The 18,918-nt window shown below is 60.1% G+C and overlaps 1 protein-coding gene across 1 annotated transcript in view; it reads left to right on the forward strand.

Moving 5' to 3' along the window:
* Nucleotides 1-1,305: 1,305 nt before the first annotated feature.
* LOC122370944 (LIX1-like protein) overlaps nucleotides 1,306-18,918 on the forward strand; it is a 39,726-nt gene continuing 22,113 nt past the window's right edge. The window contains exon 1 of the mRNA XM_043346919.1: nucleotides 1,306-1,616. Within this exon, the coding sequence (XP_043202854.1) occupies nucleotides 1,430-1,616 (187 nt within the window). The 5' untranslated portion in view covers nucleotides 1,306-1,429. The remainder of the gene's footprint in view (nucleotides 1,617-18,918) is intronic.

An 18,918-nucleotide genomic window follows, 5' to 3' on the forward strand; every position in this document is an offset into this window, starting at 1 on the left:
CCGCATTTTTGGGTCAGGTCAGGTCACTGACCTATGACGTCATAAGTGAACCTCTGCACGGTCTTCAGATGTCGCAACTTCGCAACGCCCTCACTGCCAGAGGAGATGTCACAGGGAAATGAAACTTGCAGGATCTAGTATCCATTATGAGTCCCACAACTTTTATATCTCGGATTTTTCCCAAAGGTCATATGAGGTCAGGTCATTTTCGTGACCTCACCATTATAAGTCAATGGGGAAAAATGAAAACTGCTATTCTGGCGCCGGGAACGATCTCCAACTATCTCAAGCACACAGAATCGTGATTTGATGCACTCCTTGCAAGGTTAGATGCGTCACTTTTGCAATGTTGACCTTGCGTGACGTCATTTATGACGTCATCATGGTCATATTAGTTTTTCGTCAATAACTCTTGATCATATTGAGCTAGCGAGTCGGAAAAGCCACCAATGGACTCAGGAAGACCTGCCGAATCGAATGATATGCGACATGACCTCTTTCGACCAACTTCGTGACCTGGGGGTGCTGACCTGACCTTGACCTGAGGTCAACACCCCAAGTTGACCTGACCCGGACAAAAAGTATACCATTCGACGCGCCTGAGCGAGACGAACATGATGCTGCCAAAATCGGCGCTCTGCGGCCGTTTTTTGCGAAGTTATTCACCAAAAACTGAACCGTACCTTGGGGCACTTGACCTGACCTCAGAGGTCACCGGTTGACCTAGGACCTTAAAATCGGGTACCAATCTCTGCGTCTCGTAACGGCGCACACGCTCGTTTTTTCCGCGACGCGCTAGCTCCACCAGGGGCGAAACGGCGAGGGGGGGTCGTACCCGCCCCCCCCCCCTCGGCCGGCGCGTATGTAGAAAACCAATAGGTCCGGCGAGGGTTAAGTTCTTGAATATTTTCAAATTTGAAAAGCATTACCGACCCGATGATGTGTTGTGCTAATTTTTTACCATAATTACAAAGTAGTTTTTTTCAATAAAAAACAAATTCGCAATATTTGCACATTGTTTACATACATTTAATTAGGACCTTCGACTCGGCCGGTCTCCCATTTATGTTTACCGTTCGCTGTGTGTCGGTCACCTGCTTCGCGTCAATCAGCCACCCTCACCCGGAGTGACGGGTCGCGGCGGGCCGGTTCGGGCGCCGTGCGCAGCTCTAAAGAACCGCGCCGGCGCCGGGCGCAGCTCCGGCGGCCGCTCCGGTCCGGTCACCGCGCCTTGTGACCTTTGGCGCTGGCTGGCCGGCCGGCGCTGCTGGCAGGAATAGCAGCGGCGGCGGCGGCGGCGGCGGCGCTGCGGCGGCCGGCAGTCGGTCGGCGGTCGGCGACGTGCCCGGGCGCGGGACGGTGACGGCGGCGAGCGCCACGCACCGACGCACGGACACTCGCTGCACGCGTGCATACACAGCCGGCGCCCATGTCGACGCGAGTGCAGCCGGTGTCGGCGGCCGCCGGCGGGATGAAGAGCAAGGCGCCGCCGGTGCCGCAGGGCAGGCGGGCGGCCGGGTCACCGACGGGACCCACCGGCTCCAACGCCATCCTCAAGGAGGCTGTCGACGCTGTGGTCAGCAGCTTCGCCAAGCACACGCAGGGCTACGGCAGAGGTGAGTTCTACGGCCGGGGTCTAGGATGCTTGCCTAGCGTGGCGTTAAACTCCCTTTTGCCTGGTTCGTTTCCTGTGCCCCATCGAAGTCTCCCACGTGATTGGCTCTGGTACAGTTTTATGACGTGCTAGTTTACTACCCGTTCTACAAGTGGGGTCGATTTATATATGGGGGACCATCGAAGGTCAGTTGGGCCACACGCGGGTGTAGGGCGGGGCGGCAGGGGAGACTGCTGGGCGTTTCCACGGCGCCCGACCCCTGGGCGGGCGGGCCGGCTCGGTTTCCGGGTAGGACCGCCGTCCCCGGCAGTGTTTTCCCGTGGTCCCAGACCGTCTGTTTCCCGGTGTCGGCCGGGACCGTTCCGCGGAGCACAGAGCGGACCGCAGTCGTTCCGGCGACGCTCCAGCTGGTCGGCGACCGGTCCGCGGCGCAGCGGCTCCCGGCCGGCCCACCGGCGCATTCCGAGTTACATTCCCGGACGTGTTTGGCGGCGTCACCTGGTTGCTCGCTCTGAGCCGACCGACACCCGCTCCGCTCCCAGTCCGGACGGGGTCAGCCCGTCTGGGGCGGCCGGCTCCGTCTCAGCAGCGCCGACTGGTTCCGAGGCCGGCCACGGAACTGCCGTGACCTGTTTGCTAGCTGAGGTCGCCGGGTCAGGTCACGAGGAAGGCCGAATCGGCAAGTCACGGCTGAGGATTGCCTTTAACTGGCGGCGGTGCCGTGGAATGACGGCGTGAGAGCTTTGAGAGGTCTCCGGGTGGCAGAGACTGGCGCGATGTGGTGCCGTGAGGTCACGGAGTCACAGACTTGTCAAGTCATGGGCTGGCGCCGCGACGCTGTTGCGATGTTCTTGGCCTCGGTGCAGCCTAGCTTGAGAGAAGAGAATGCCGCTGGGCTGCAGCAGCCTGCAATGTTTTTTTTTTCTTCTTCTCGAAAAGCACTGCTCTGTTTGCCATCAGGTGACCAGGTTAGCTGGAGATGGGATTTAAATGTCCAAAGCCCCGGAATCCGGAACTCGGAGCTTTAGAAGCCCTGGACGGTCTTTCTGAGCTCGGATCCGGGAGTTATGGAAGTTCTGAGCAGGGAGCTGCGGCAGCCGGGTGATCCGTTGGCGGACGCTCGGCGGCCGGCCGCTGCAGAGGCGGAATGCCGCCGCTGCAGAGGCGGATCGCCGCCGCCGCCGGCATTGTTGACTGCCTCCGCTGCCGTGCCGGTCAGACCGCTCTGCCGGAGACCGGAGCAGCGCGGCGGCCGGCGCACCTCAGCGCGGTGTCGGCCGCCGCGTCTGCCCGGGTCAGGGTCGGGGAGGAGTCGGGTCACTCCTCCGCCCAGAGTCGGAGGCGCGGCTGAGTGGCAGAGGTGGCGTCTCCCGTGTCTCGCGACAGGGCGGGTCGGGCGGATACCAGCCTGTCCGGACGGGTGGGAGGCTGCAGATCCGCAGTGCCCAGCCGCCCATCCCTCTGACTCATCTGGACACGATCGCGACTGACTCAGCACAGCTGCTAGTCTGACTCGCCCATGTGGTGTAATTACTGACTCAATTACTGACTCAGCCCTCCATGTAGTTACAAGCTCGCCCTACCCAGTCGTTCCCGTGCCGGACAACTGTGTGACTCCACATTATCTACTCGCAGTAACTCAGACAAAACCGTGCACCCCGCGAAGTGACTTGTTCTGAAAGCATTCTCCTAGATAATCTAAATTAGTGCGAAAAATTGCTATAATTCAAGGTAGATGCATGGAATGCAAGCAGTTTTCCCCGAGCTAATTGAAGAGTCTGCCCACCTACGGGCGTTGTCGGAACAGATCCGCCACTAATTATGTCGATGCATCACTCGGTCCTTGCTGGCCGTTGCCAGGATCTGGACTGGGATCGCCGCTAAGTAGGCTCCCCGCGGCGGCGGCGGCTGGACGGCTCGAGCTGGCGGTGGGGTCCGGGCGACCCCAACCGCGCAGGGCAGGTGTTCTCACGGCAGCTGTCCGGTCACCGCTCCACCACCGAGAGTCCACCGAGCGTCCACAGCGTCCACAAACTGTCCACCAGCGTCCACCGTCCGTACTGGACTGAACCGGGCGCCGCCTGCTAGGGGCTGTGTGCAGACATCCACATTCCACACTATTTAAATCAGCATGCAGCTGCGCCGAAAGATCAGATGCAGCAATTCATCAGCTGCAGCTATGCCAGGAATGCCCGCTATCCGGCTGCTCAAGCGGTCGTCAGTGCGGCTCACGCCCACAATCGACTGCCGAGGTTCGTGCATAACGACTGACCGTGCAGGGCACTGCGCCCGGCCGGCCTGACCCGCCGCGCCGCCGCCGCTGTGTGCCTGCCTGCTGGGACGGCTAGTCGGTCTCGTTTTTACCAAACGATCTGCCATCGACGACTGGATGTTTATGAAATGACGTCGGTATCCGAGCAATGCCGAACTGCAGAGGCTCTCGGCACTGTGTGTTTGGTAAATCGCCGTGTGGACGTTCATACCGGTATGGCCTGATGCTCTCATCCAGTTGATGGGCGGAATATGCACACAAGCCGGGCGAACTCGGAATGCAGGCCCACTTTGCATCGCAGAAAGGCCTGGCTACAGTATGCTGAGCGATAGTCGAGCCGTCAAAACTGGTGATGGCCGCCGCTGATTGTGCAGTATGCACTAACAGTGCAGCGTCACACCTTGCTCCGGAGCATGGACAAAGCTCCATATAGGCGCTGAATGACTTTGCAGCAGCTCTCGTTACTCATGTTTCGGCTGCAGCTGCCCGGTGCTCCGCCCACAAACGGACGGTCGCTAGGCCCCCGATCTGGGCCGTCAGAACGGGACTGCGCTCATCTGGGACTCGAGAGCCAACGTGCCGTCGAAGTCTGAATATTGACAGGCTGATTCAGGTATCATCAGACTAATGCGGCCATTTATTTTGGCTTTCTAGGAATGTAACTAGACTAGACCGGCTGATTCGGAAAGCGGTGAAAAATATGCAGGACACTATTGCCTGTATGTATGTGCTGTTTCAACACCAAGCTATGCATCATTGCAACTGGAACGGTATGCAAGTGCATTCCGACATGTTTGTTAAATGAGCCACGATGCATGAAACACATGTGCATTCATGTTTGATAAACCTGAATTCCAAGGGAAATTCCTTACAAGCAAGTGCACTGGTGCTCACCGATGCAGTATTTTCCATCCAAAGCATCCGAGGCGCACCTCATTGACGCGGGCGTCAAGCCGCCATCGCCATGCGTCTTTCTCTGACTTCGTCAGCCGGCCCGGCTCCTGAATGGCGCCTTTGGAGTCGGCGCGATCAAAGTGGCCGTCCATTGAGTCGGTCGCTGCCGAGGAGGGGTCTCTTGGCCACTCGGCTGCCGTCTCAGACTCCTCTGAGGCGCCAGGTGGCTGGACCGGAGCGCCGCAGGCACCGCGGTCCTCTCACATAGGCGCTGTCTTGGTGGAGAGCGGTGGGATGATGGATCTCCGCCAGGCGTTGAGACGGCGGGGCATGGTCTGTCCCCACCTCCCACCCACACATCCGACGGCGAAGGAAAATAGGCAGAGCTACCTCTTTATCCGCATTCCCTCTCCGGATCGTTGAAGGATCCAGAGCGCCAGCCTGCACCTCACACTCCGCGTGCCACGGCTGGCCCACACTCCTTGGCAACAGGTGTCTCTGCGCGCCGGCAGTGGTCTGGCACCGGACCCCGGCGGGGCGGCACGGCGCGCGACATGTCACCCATCTCCGGCGCATCGGTACCACCTGTCCCGGTGACAGCGGGCCCGGAGACCCAGATCGGCCCGCGGCCGGACCGCGGCCAAACCCGGAGACAGCGGGCCCGGAGACCCAGATCGGGCCGCGGCCAGACCCGGAGACCGGGCCCGGAGACCCAGATCGGGCCGCGGCCAGAGCGGGCCTGGGCGGCTGGAGCGCCGCCTCGGTAACGGAGTTCGCGGAAATCGCGCAGCACGAGCAGGCTTAGGACGTTTGTCGTTGCCATGCGATGTGACAGCTACATACTATAAGTACGTTCATGAAGATTAATTAACATCTAATAGCACCAAGAATTCGTAATCCATTTATCAGTTGAGAAATACAGTTGTTTTACAAAAGCCGATCAAGGATGGCCGAGTATGGTGATCCAAAAACACCTGGCGAACAATCAGATTATTCAAAATTAACTATTCTTCAAGGAATTAGGTATTATTCTCTAACAATGCATGCCTGAATATTTTATCTGCAAAACATGTAGGCATGCATGGCAAATTATTTTTGCTTTTTACCCAAAGTTCTATTTTGATAGTAAGGATTTGAGCAAAAAAAAAAAACTGACAGTCCATTGATGCAAGACGTGCAGGACAGCATAGTTTTATTGTAAATAGGGCACCTGTCATTGATGCGTTTTCTGTTCAAAGCACGCAGCGCGAAGCAGAAGCACGATCTCATAAACCAATTGCACGCAAAAGAAAGAAGTTGTCACTGTGATCATCCTTTGTAAACGAGTGTACTTGCTTGTTGGTTTGACAACTCGTTACGGGTACTTGTTGAAGACGTATTACGTACGGTATGTCTACCTCTGCACCTATCGTGCAGGTGTCCAATTATGTGAGCAACAATAGCATTATTAATCCTTACAAGTGTCAAGCGCTACAGCGACCGTTCCGGCTTTGGTGTGCCGCCGGAATCCTAGTGTCGGACGCCACAGGGTGTTGCGAAAGCTCAAGATCTCCGAGATGTTATCATCCGATCGAGAATAGCACGGTGAAAAACATCGTTTGTGTGCTTCTCTCTGCGAGATTGTGCGCTGCTGCGCTCCAAAAAAGTATCTCTAACGAAGGGGCCGCTCTCACCAAACAGGGTTCATTCAGCACACTTTCCCACGGCGCCGGCAATCAAATTAGGCACGCCCCGGCTCGGAACATTCGTTATCGCTCGCCTCATGCCTCTGACACCGGTGGCAAAAACTGGACATGCAATATCAATCACTATCGGCCCCTGTCCGCGGCGACCGGTCGCTTCACTCCTCCGTCAGCCTCCGGTCGGGGTCGGACCAGTTACCCTCCACCGGACGTAATCGGCGCTATCGACGAGCAGCTGCTATCGTCGCTGTCGGCGCGGCGCCCGTCCGCCGCTTTTTCCGCCGGTGCTATGGTCGGCGCGCGGCGGCCGACCGGCGCCCCCTGGCGGAGCAGGCTGGAGCGCGGCGCGGCGCCGACCGGCCCGGCACGGGTCACTGACCGGGGCCCACTGCTGCCGGCCGCCGCCGCGCCGTGCCGTCGTAGAATATCATTACTATATGTCATATAATTCAATTCTGGCGGCCGGGCGCTGATAAAGTGGCGGCGCGACGGAGCCGGCGGCGACGGTCGGCCACGGCCCGGCTAACGGTGCGGCGGCTGCAGCCACGGCCGGTCTGTGCTGCACCGGCTGCACGGGCCCAGGCCACCTAATAACAGCCGAGCATGGCAGACGTAAATCGGCCCGGCGGCCACCGGCCCCGTGCTGTACCGCGGCCGCCTCTGCACAGCCGCTCCCCGAGCCGCGGCGCCGACCGGACCCTGTCCAGACGGCTGCTCTCCATCCGCCGTCCAGCCGCGCCGCGTCACGACCCTGTTTGTCGCTTCCCGGCAGCGGGCTCTGAAAAGGCTGCCTCTGTACGCCGCCTGTGCTGGCTGTCGAGTGCAGCTTTCTAATCAGCCGCTCGTCCGCCCACCTGCCGACCAATTCACCGGCAACGGCACTCCAATCCATCGGCTCTCCGCCCGTCGGCGGGTGGCGTCGCGCTGCTGGGACCAGCCGACTGCCCTCCGCTCACCACCTCCTCTCACTGTTTCCACTATTACTACTACGCCGCGGCCAACCGTCGCCGTAACCGCCGCCTTCTCAGCGCGGTGGCGCCGGCATCTCTGACCTATATAGCGCCCGGCGGCCGCGCCGGTCGGCCGGCCAGCATCCTCCTCAGCATCCCGGCCGGCAGAGAGGAGCAATAAAATCCGACCCGGGTCCGTTGCACAGCGCAGCTCCCAGTCCGACTGTGGACTGGACGGACTGGTCAGGAAGGGGTGGACTGCAGAGACGGACAGATGTGGGTGGGACTGGGAGCGATGACAGGTGGGACTGGGACTGGTGATGACTGGCGAGTGTGTGTGTGTGTGTGTGTGTGGGGGGGGGGGTACTGATGATGGTTAAAGACTGGGACTGTTAATGGGTTATGCTATACTGAGAGTGATTACTTATGATGTACAGCCCTCTGCAAACTGCGTGGTAGGTACTCTTTTTCCGACAAAACCGAGAATAACGCGAATACAATGTTATCGGTCACCCGAAAATCGTAACAGCAAGACGCGCGAGATACCGCACCTGAGATTGGCATTATCATCTTATTCATTTTCCATCCAGTTTGGCAACAAAACCCAAAAGTTTATATTTGCCCCCAAAACAAACTTTTGCATTTTGTTGCCACACAAGCTGTATACTTTGTTTAGTGATAGACCCAATCGAAGGAGTGGAGCATGGCGCATCTAGTTGAAGTGAGTTCCGACCTACTGTTGACATAGCCTTTGAGTAATAATCGGTTTTGTCGAAAAAAGAATACCTACCACGCAGTCTGCTGAGGGCTGTACATACATATGTGACTGGAACTGATAATGGGTGAGACTTGGACTGATGTGTGTGACGGGCAGGGAGCGGCGCCCGGCCGGCCCTCTCAGTCTCACCGTGCCGTGCTTATTAGTCATTCAGGTGTGCCTCGCTCCCACATCCATAATGGGAACAAATCGACCCGCCTGACGCCTCAGAGAAAGTCGGCGATTGCGTCAATACAGGCAGGGGCTGCTGGCACCTCTCGCTTGTTTTAAGTCTCTGTTTCACACTCTTGTTACGAGGTGAAGTTTTTGTTCTCATTGTGTTTTCCTTTATTTGTATGTAATGCCATATCTGCACCCGTGTAGTCTCTATGTCTCCGTAATGTTCTATTCAGATGTGAGGCGATATTTCTCAGCCTCAGGTACTGTGTGCTCAGTGCACATTTTGTTGTTGATAGTTTCTGTTTTACGTCATCGGCGACTTTCTTCCCACTCTGGTCACCTCCTCCCCAGTCAGGCAGCTTTTTTCCTCTCTCCGAACTGCCGAGCAGTCACTCCCGTCCTCCCCTCCCCTCTGCCTCCCGCGCTCTGCACCTCGCCTCCCACGGTCGACCGCTTCCCCTCCCAGCCTCTCCCTCCGTCCCCCGCCCTCTGCCCGCCGTCCTTCCCGTACTTGCCACCTGCCGCGGCGAGCGGGACGCCGCGGTGACCGCGCGACCCGCCGCCACCACACCGTTCCCACGCCCAAACCGCCGGGTCCGGCCCAGACCGCCGGTGTCACGGCGGGTCACACGTCACGTCACGTCCGTCACGTCCGTCGCCGACCGAGTGACATTCCCGAGAGCACGGTATTGTGCCACCCTCCCCACTCTCTCCCCTGCCCCTCTTTCTCATGAGCCGATCAGTAGCGTAAGTCGATCATGAGCGGGGCTCCGTAAATCACCGCCCGGACTTGGGGACAGGTCCTGGGACGGGAGCCCGTTATCGGCCGGTCTGGACGGAGACCGCGGTCCGTCACGTCCGTCATGGTACGGTCCGTAACGCCAACAGCGTCTGACGAGACCCGTACGTGGCGTCATTTGGGCCGTGGGACCGGGGCCGCGGCGTGGGACCACAACAATAGTACAGACGGCGTATGACTGACACGCTCCCCTGCGCCCCCGAGGTATGACGCATTGTGGCGCCGTCAGACGGTTTGCCGCCTTGTTGCGTCTCGTTAAAAGCGTCGTTACAGACTGACTAGGTGGGTGCCATTTGTCAGACGCTTTGCTGGCGTTATCAACAGAGCTTGAAACAGCGGCCTTTGTCGGAATCTGAGAGGGGTGTCTAGATTCAGGTATGCTCGCTTGTTGCAAACGATGATGTAAGACCGCCACTTTGTGTCATATTCTATTGTTTCGTTGTTTCTCACGTTTTTTTTTGCAAGAACCATTCTCGATTAGCGGAAGTGCAAATATGCGCTATTTTAAAACACAACTATAAATATACCAGGACCACTTGCAAACATTTCCATGAATTAAACAGAAGGGAAGGCTCAGAACAGCGCCTCACAGTACACTACAGCCTACAATACGGCGCAGTGCGGCAGTGCAGACACAAAACGGCGCCGTTCCTCAGGCATGCTGCACGTCGCTTCCCGACATAGCTCAGCACTGCGCATCTTCGTCTTTTGTGCCGGCTGTCAATAAATATAAAATAATTGCGGGCATTCAAAAGTCAGACAATGGCGCGCATACAGGGCCGGAGTGAGTGCCGTTCGAAATTGATTAGCCGGCGGCTGATCCGGCCGGTCGGGTCGTCACAGGCGGCTGTGGTGACCTCACAATGAGCGGGGGTCAGCCGGGTCGGCGGGGTCAGTGGCTGCCAGCCGGTCAGCTCTGCGCCGGCCGGGGAGCAGCGCGGCTCTCTGCCGCCCCCAGCGGCCACGGGCAGGCCGGTAGCCGTGGCGGCAGGAGCGCCGCCGGCCCTGCCCGCATGGCCAGACGAGCGGCGAGCATGCTCCGGCAGCGGCGGCCGGCACCTAGGTGTCGGCCGCTCACTGCCAGTTGGCATGCTAATTGGACCGGTGAGCGGCCGTGCTGGGAGCCGGTCGAGCGTGCCCCGTCTCACGCGCGCCGCCGGCCGTTCGGCGAAGTCTGCCGGCCGGCGGCCTCCAGCTGCCGGCCGGCCCGTGAGACGCCGCGCCCTCACCGAGCGCGACCTCGCCGCCGCGCCGCCAGTCTCCTCTCTATTAAAGCCATTTATGTTCATTACGTGGCCGTGCGCGGCGTCGGTTGTATTATTTTCCCATCTGGGCGGCGGCGGCGCGGCGCTGACTGGTGACGTCCGTCATCCCGAGTCGGTGGCCCCGGCGGCCCCGGCGGACCACCCATCACACGCGCCCGGTAATCAGACGGGGTGGGAGCCTGCGAACCTCCGCGGGCCGCGCCGCACCCCACCGGCCGCGCTCTCAGCAGCTTCCCGAGCGGGCAGTTTGCGGCCGTCGGCCCGACCCCAAGTGTCCGCTTTATGGAGCCGGTTGCAGCGTCGGCCGGATGCAGGGTCAGAGGGCGCTCCCACGGCGTGAAACAGCCCGGCGTGCAGCGGCGGGCCCCTGTCTGAGTGGCCATGGCCGCTACCGGCGCCCTCGGCCAGACACGCAACCAGCTGAGGTTGGACCGCAGACAGCGCGGCGGCGCACGGACCGGTCCCTGAACTCAGGGCCTCCACAGTCCACACACACGCTCCCCCACCCAGACGCCCTGTCGCTGAGCCGTCACCGCTGATATCAGCCGCGCGGCGACAGTCGGCCTGTCGGACACGCAGCCGGCCCGGCGCGCCGTCCGACTGTCGGCTGAATTACACCACGCCGGCTGACGGCGGCGGTCGCTGCGCCACCCTGCCCTCCGCGCTGCCCGAGGTCGGATGGGCGGGCGGTACGGCGCCACGACGAGCTGAGTCAGTCCGCCTCTTGAGCCGCCGGCCGCTCTGAGGACGTGCCTCACCCGCTCCGCCGCCGCGCCGGTCGGAGAGCGAGCTGCGAGCGAGCCGCGTGTGTCGGCCACGCCAGCCGTGACTGGCACAAACAGAACGCCACGCTCCGGCCGGATCACTGCTGCAGCTCTGGTTCCGACAGCCGCCGAATCAATCATGATATCGGCCGACCTTGGCTGGCTTTATCGCGCAGCAAATCCTCCGCTGTGCGCGGCCGACATGAACAGAGGGCAGACAGGGTGGGGAGCGGCTAGACGGCTTGACCAAACATCACCAGACGGGTGACGGCACCACCGGAGATTGGTGACGACACCGCCGGAGACGGGTGACCTCAGGCGGGCGGGGTCTGTCAATCAGTCACCCAGCCGTGCGGTGACACATGGGCAGCAGCGGGGAGCGGCCACCGGCTGCAGCCCCTCCCCCCCCCTCCTGTCCGCGGCCACTTCACCTCGGGCCAGCTCAGTCATCCCTTCCCGTCTCGACCGGGCGGCCGGCGAGACGCGGCTCTGGAAACCCCGGCACGACCGGCCGGCAGCGGCGCGTTGTTCGTCACAGTCGACTGCGGCCGCGGCTGCCCTCTGCCGCCATCAGCACGGTGTGATTGCGGCTGCCGTGCGGAGAGGAACTGCCGCCGATTGCGGCTGCCGTGCGGAGAGGAATTGCCGTCGATTGCAGCTCCTGTGCGGAGTTGACCCGCTGCGTCTTCTGCTGATGCATCCCGGATGTCACCGTGTGGGTGGAGAATTGCAGACGCGGTACAGAGTTGCGTGGGAGGACACACCGCCGCCCCTCTTTGGTGGAGGGGTGGGACAGGATAGGGCGGGGCAGCAGAGGTGACCTCAGACCGGTGCGAGCGACTTTAGCGAGTGTCATTTGAGCGAGCGTCATTTGAGCGAACCATTTTCAGCGACTGGAAACTTAGCGAATATCAAATTGAGCGATTAGCAATTATAGCGATTATCAATTTAAGCGAAAGCTATGTTTCAGCGACATCTTTTTCGTCGACTACAGTTTGAGCGACTGTCGTTTCAGCGAAACACTTCATCGTCCCTAACGGTGTATTTTTTTTTTTTTGCGAGTGTACGTACAACGAATGTTTCCGGAACTTTTCATGATTATCCGGAACTGGATGGCGGATGTCACGTTCAATGTTCAGACATTAAGCTCCAAATTTAATGCCACATTTCTAAAAAATTCCAGCGGTTCGATTTCAACCCCCCCCCCCCTGCTGTTTGCCAATAATGATGACCAAACGTTTGTTCAGAGATTCATATTGCTTGTGCTGATTTTCGCGAAATTCCCCCGCTTGAATTTGGATCAGTTTCCCGTGCTGTAAAATTTGTTCTTGCCCCAAGCAACGTACGAATTTCCAGATATTTTGGTGAGGTCCCTGAAACATAGACTAGATCCTCCTGTGCCATCCCTCGAGTTTATTATTGGTCCTTGGCATTCCTTCCATCGTCCTATCTCTCACGTTCCACATTGCCAGATCAAGGCAAGATCAAGGTTGCAGAATGAGGCCAGATATTTTTGTGGTTTCCAAGCTTAAAAGCAAATTTTAAATTTGCCGCGCGCAGCTTGAAGCATGACACATACCAAGCGGGTATTCCAAGGGCAAGAATTTCCGAAAAGTAGCAAGTGATTGACTTCCGTCGCGTTCGGTTTCGCTGTAACTGTGTTCGCTCAATAGGTCCCCCATTGACCTCCATATATTCGCTCAATCTGGTTTCGCTAATTCTGGTCCTCGCTTAAGTTGATAATCGCTGTGGATGAATTCGCCGACTTGACAATCGCTGAAAAAGTCAATCGCTTAAATTGATAATCGCTGAAAAGGCTTCGCTCAAATGTCGTTCGCTGAAATGACGCTCGCTCAGGTGTCGCAGAACCACCTCAGACAGCCGCAGGTGCGCCGGTGGGGCGGGAGGGCAGCAGCAGGGCGCAGTATTGGTGTTGGGCGGAGTAAGGTCAGGCCTGTTGTGACGAGGCCGGGTCGGCTCTGTTGCCATGGCGGCGGCCGTCGGCCGGCGGTGACTCGCCGGTGCCGAGGCCGCCGGTCACGGACGGTAGTCGAGTGGACTGTCTCCAGCCCCGGCCCGGCGGCACGGAGCTGCAGTCCAACTGGAGTGGATCGTCCGTCACGGCGGCCGTCGGTCCGCCACGGCCCAGCGAGCGTGGGAACGAGGAGACCTCCCTCAATACTGGGCTGCGAACCGAGTCACCGTGGTGAGCCGGGCTCCGGTCACCGCGCCGGTGGGAACTGGTCTGGAACGTCGGACTGCCGTATGCAGAAAACTTCTAACGGCTGCTGGGCTGGGCGACGCTGTCATGGTTAATATAACCCCTGTTTAGTGGCGGCCCCGCCATTGGCGCAGCAGCCCTGTGTGGCATGCATAATGCGTGCCGTTAGACATTAGATAACCTTTCTCAATTGCATACCAAAGACCGGAGGAATGCCATTGATCCTCGACTTTTAAACCAACGGACATTATAGCCGGCGTGCGTGAGTGGGCGGGATACCGGCCCGCGCAGGGGTACCCACTACGCAGTGCGCAGCCGCTCGCCGCAGCGCGCCGCACCTCGCCGCGCATTCATTAACGCGCCATAATTGAGGCAGACGAACGCAATACCGTAATGCTATTATTCCCGTGAACACCGGTCGCGGCTCAGGTGATTAACGAAAATTCCTGAAGATATGAAGGTTTTAATGTGATCGGAGGTGTGCCGAAGGTCGTCCTTTTTCGGCCGGCGCCGGCCTCTATGGCTGGAACAGCGCGTGGACGAGAGATGTGGTGCGGCACAGCGGGGTAGCTGTCGCCCCGATGGATTGGCTGACACCGTTAGTGACAAATATGGAGCTACCGGAGACGAATGGACCGGCCGCTAAAAATACTGCCTGCTGAGCGGCTTCATCGGCCGACAAGTTGGGATCGATTCCAGCTGGGGTCGGAGTGTCAGCAGGAGATAAACGCGATCCTACCCGTGGCTGGTGCGTCAGAGTGGGGGTGAGGGGAGAGGTGCTGGATGACCGGGTTGGGCGGTACGACTTTCAGCAGCGCCGCCGGTCGGCAGACACCTGACGCGCCGCCGCCATCAGGAATGTGGCCTGACGTGGGCTGAAGACCGCCGCCTCGAGTCGTAATTCCTGGCTTTGTCCTTATCTGCGATGCAGCGTGGACGCGGCCCGCTGCTGGCTCGTCTTCAGACACCAGCACGGGGTGCACGACCGAAGGGGACGGGACAGGGCGGGTGGGTGAGATAACGGTATAAGGACAGAGGCAGGGGAGGAACCGGCCGACCGCCCACTGCTCACTGCGACCGGTTCGGCGGATCTGAGAGAGAGAGAGAGAGAGAGAGAGAGAGAGAGAGAGAGAGAGAGAGAGAGAGAGAGAGAGAGAGAGAGAGAGAGAGAGAGAGAGAGAGAGAGAGAGAGAGAGAGAGAGAGAGAGAGAGAGAGAGAGCCAGCAGGGAGCGGGAGACGAGAGGGGTGGGGCGGGGAGACGGACGCCGTCTGGCGAGCCGGCGACAGCTGACGGACGGTGTCGTTCAACCGGTGTCGAATGACGGAGTTAAAAACGTCGGCTCAGCGCGGCCGGCGCCGCCGCCCCGCTGACGTCTGTCGGTGTCAGTGGCCGCGGCCGGCCCGGCTCTGTCCGGTACCGATCGGCACACCCGCCGGCGCCGCTGTGTGACGAGAGCGCCGCGTGCGCCCCGCCCCTGCCGTCTGCCGTCCGCCCTCCGCGCGCCGCCCGCCGCCCGCCGCCTCAGCCCACACGAGGGCGGCGGCGATTAAACGGCCACCGCCGGCACCGCCTCCGCCGCCATCGTACGCACAAGGTCACAGACCGCACGAGTTGCCGGCCCGCCTGCGGTGGTGGCGCCACGCAGCTGTTCACGGAGCCCGGCTGAGGAACCACAGCCCGCCGCCGCGCCGCCCCAGACGGCCGCCGCAGAAACCACACACGCCCACCGCCACCACCTCCGCTACCGCAGCCGACACCTCTTCCGTAATCAAACCTGCCGCTGCAAACAATACCACCCGCAACGAACGACCTCCCCGAGACCAAAACCGACACGGAATACATGCATCACCTCCTACGTAACCAGCATAGCAGACTTATTTAACGCACACAATGTAACCAGCGTAACCAGTGCAAGAATCTCATCTCCCGTAGGCCGTAACCAACGCCGACACTGACTACCGACTTCGCCACTCCCAAACTCACATCCCAGTTCTCTTCATGTGCTGCCCCAGCCCTCGAGTCACCGTCATCATAGCCTCACTTCTGACGGATCACTGGCTAAACGTCATCCAATTTCTCGCCTTTTAGCTCCTAATTTCGGACCCGGTGTTCACCAGTCCCTCGCAGCTCTGTGTCGCTGTATTCTCCGGCTCGGTCGGCCGTGCCGTATCGTCGTCGGTCGGGCCGCCGGGAGGGCGGAGGCCGGTCGACCTCTGGCGCGGGCCGAGACGGACGGTGACGGACGAGCCGGTCCGCCATGCGCCCTCTCCTCCGCCCGTCTCCGTCTCACATATTCATGGCGCACCGCGAGAGCAGCGCGAGGCGCCTCGCGCTGGTTCCGAGGTCATCCGTTTGAGCCGCCGCGCCTGTGCTCGATCGGCTCGCGTATGAGAGGCGATGGAGACGCCGCGTCGGCCAACTGATCACCTCGGTCGCCTTGTGGTGGGATTTTGGCTGGTGATACGTCTCTCTTGTCATCCCGGGATAATGCATAATTTCGGTTTACAGCTGTGTGTATGAATATGTTAGGAGTGGCTACAACATTTGGGCAGGACTAGACCTTGTGCTGGCTCCGTCTTGGGAGAGTATCTCGAGCTGATCTCTGGAGTGTAGAGCTTCTAGGGATGAGAGGCCCATCGTCGGTCATTTTCTCGACTGTCGATTTCATAGACGAGACTAACTAATCAGTCGATAAGGCCTTGGCGCTGAGCGCAGAAACAGCTCTGTGGCGGGATGGCGTGCTGGGACGTGCTGCGGGCTGTACCGGGGGCCGTGCTGGGTGGAGTGCCGCGTGCCGCTCCCCGCCCTGTCCCGCCGGCGGCAGCTGCCAGAATTCTCTTTCGAGCCAGGCCTGAGGCAGGAGCAGGCCCCTGGCGCACGCTCAAGTTTCCGGTACGGGCCCGGAATGTTGCTCCATGGCCACGCCATGCGGGCCACGGCCTTTGGGTGCGGTGCAGCGTGGCATGCTGGAGGAAAACGATCTCCCGTCTTTGTCTCGTGCTCGCAGCTCTCACCCGCCCGTGGAGCGCTGGTGCTGCGGCGCTGAGCAGCCGGCCGATGCGGTGCCGGTCCGACCCCGCTCCGCCGGCACCGGTCAGCGGTCAGCCGGCAGGTCGGCCCGGCCCGGCCGCCGCGCTGCGCCGCCAGTGAATCTGGGTCAGCGGCCATGTCAAAGCAACACACGGCCCGAAGATAGGGCGTTTTTGTGGCGGCGCGGCCGAACGCGTGCTCCAACGAGCACGACGTGGCCGGCGGCGGGGCGGCGGCGGCGGGGTTCTTCAGCCCGCGGCGCAGCGCGCAGCAGATGGTATCGGCTGGCCGCGCGGCCACATCGCATCGCGATGCCGCCGAGCGCCTCCCATGCTCTGCTGTTGCGGCCCGACGGAAGACGCCGCGGCAGTGCTGACAGACGACTGATCTGGCGCCGGTGCCGCGGACGCGGGGTGATGCGGCGAGCGATGGTCGCGGCTGGCCGCCCTCAGCCGGTGCGCGCGGCCTTTTACGAGCTGGCAATAATGTGGCGCTGATGGACAGCGAGTGACTGCGCCGGCCGCCGCGCCGCTCGTTTAGATACAATTACAGGCGGCAGCAGGAGGGAGCAGGGCGGCTCGGGATGATCTTCGCCGCGGCACTCCACAACTGCAATGCGATGCTTCTTTCCTTTAAGTCTCGCCCCGATGTGAAACATGGTCAGATTACCAGAGTGGGGCAATGCGCCTTTGGAGATAATAATGTTGCAGTCTGGAGAATGAATGCTAGTCAAACAGGCAGCTCCTTCAGGGTAAAGTGTTTTCCTAAAAAGCCGTGTTGTAATGTTTAAAAGCTCCGAAGGCTTTTTAAGCTGTCGCTTAAGTGGGCTGCCGCGGTCCGAGTCTGTGGCGAAACTCTCTCCCTTTATGACCACCTAAGTGGAGATGTGCGGCGTTTCACGACCGATGCCGGAGCTCCACTGCCGCGTGTCCGAGGCTTGGCCATCTCCCAGCCGATGGCGGGTGCGGAGAGAGATGGAGTCTGCTCTGAGGCCCCAGTCGCGTGACGTCTGGGTTTGGGTAGCCGGTGCCGGCTGCAGCGACTTTCTCTGGGGCGGCGTGTGGCCAGCGGCGCAGTGACAAACACGAGTGGCGGCGCCGCGGGCGGTGCCACGGCAGCGCCGCCGCGGCACGGCGCCGCAGCCATTATGTGGCCGCGGCACGGCGCCGCGCAGCCACATAATGGCCCCTTTGTGTATTGTGCCTGTCGAGGGCCGCCGGGAGACTCAGTGCCGGCACGGGCGCAGATGTCACTGATAAGCTGCCAACGAAGGACTGCGGCAGCGGCGCCGGAGGCCAAACAGGACCGTTCCACGATGTGTTTGACACAGTGAATGTCCATGCTCGATCACCAGTAACTGGCATCACTTTCCTCATATCACTTTGTCTCCATTCTACTTATCTCTCCGTGTCCCCTTCAAGAGTTCCGTGTTCATCTGTCCACGTCTGAGCTCCTCTCTCTGCCTGCCCGTCACCTCTGAGCCTGTCTGTGGCGGTCAGCCCAGCCGTCTGTTTGTACCGGTCGTGTCGATATGACTGGGCACAGTCTGCAGCACCGGCCGTCCCGCCGCTGCGACATGACCTGTTATGCTGATACACGGACCGACAGGCCACCGCGCTTCACATGGCGCCCCGTTCCGGGAAGTGGTCGCGGTGGCCGCCCGTGCCGCTCCGTACTGCACCGGGGCCGGCCGGGCCGATCGCCATCGGCGTGTAACGAATGTGCCCGCCGCGGACATAGCTAACAAACGACGCGCTCGGCCGGGCGCAGATGTGGCGACGAGATGGCTGCGACCGGCGCCGGCTGCACGGCCGTCGGACGGGTGTGCCGCCGTGACCCGTGGACAGCGAACACCCTGCAGACACTGGACAGAGCCGGGGACAGACACGGAAGACAGGGAAACGAGTTCCACCAGACGAGTGGTCGGTGCCACACACCGGCGAGGGCTTAGAGTTAAAGCAAGCGTTTTCATTGTTCACGCACAACGAAACACTCATGTCACTTTGCCCCTAACACCTCTGTTGCGATGCTTGATATCAACGAGAGCGTGACAGCCACCTATCGATATGCGACACTGAAGTCAAGGTGGCGTGGGCGGTCTCTCAATCTGTACCAAGCGTTGTCGTTTCCTCGTTCTTTTGCCAAGGTTCCTCGCCAAACAATAGACTTGCATGGCCATGTCGTTATGTGCTGCAAACATACCAACACGGCTATAACGATAACGAAGGGCTGTGTTTATCTAGACATCGGCCGTTTCCACAACTGTAAATGTTCCATAGAAAGTAAGCTATCGCACTGGGGGAGCGGGTGCAATTTACTTGGCAGTTTACCGACTCCGAATTCTTGAACACCTTGCATGCTGAGGGAAAAAGTTGTCGGTCATAAACTTCACAGTTCTTGCCTTTTATGCCATCACATATCCTCGCTATCGTCTGGCTGGCGGGTCTACAGATGGACCACTCCTTGAAGTTTGGGTTTGTCGACGGG

The sequence above is a fragment of the Amphibalanus amphitrite genome, unplaced genomic scaffold, assembly GCF_019059575.1.
Source record: "Amphibalanus amphitrite isolate SeventyFive unplaced genomic scaffold, NRLGWU_Aamphi_draft 001187F_arrow, whole genome shotgun sequence".
Classification (NCBI taxonomy): domain Eukaryota; kingdom Metazoa; phylum Arthropoda; class Thecostraca; order Balanomorpha; family Balanidae; genus Amphibalanus; species Amphibalanus amphitrite.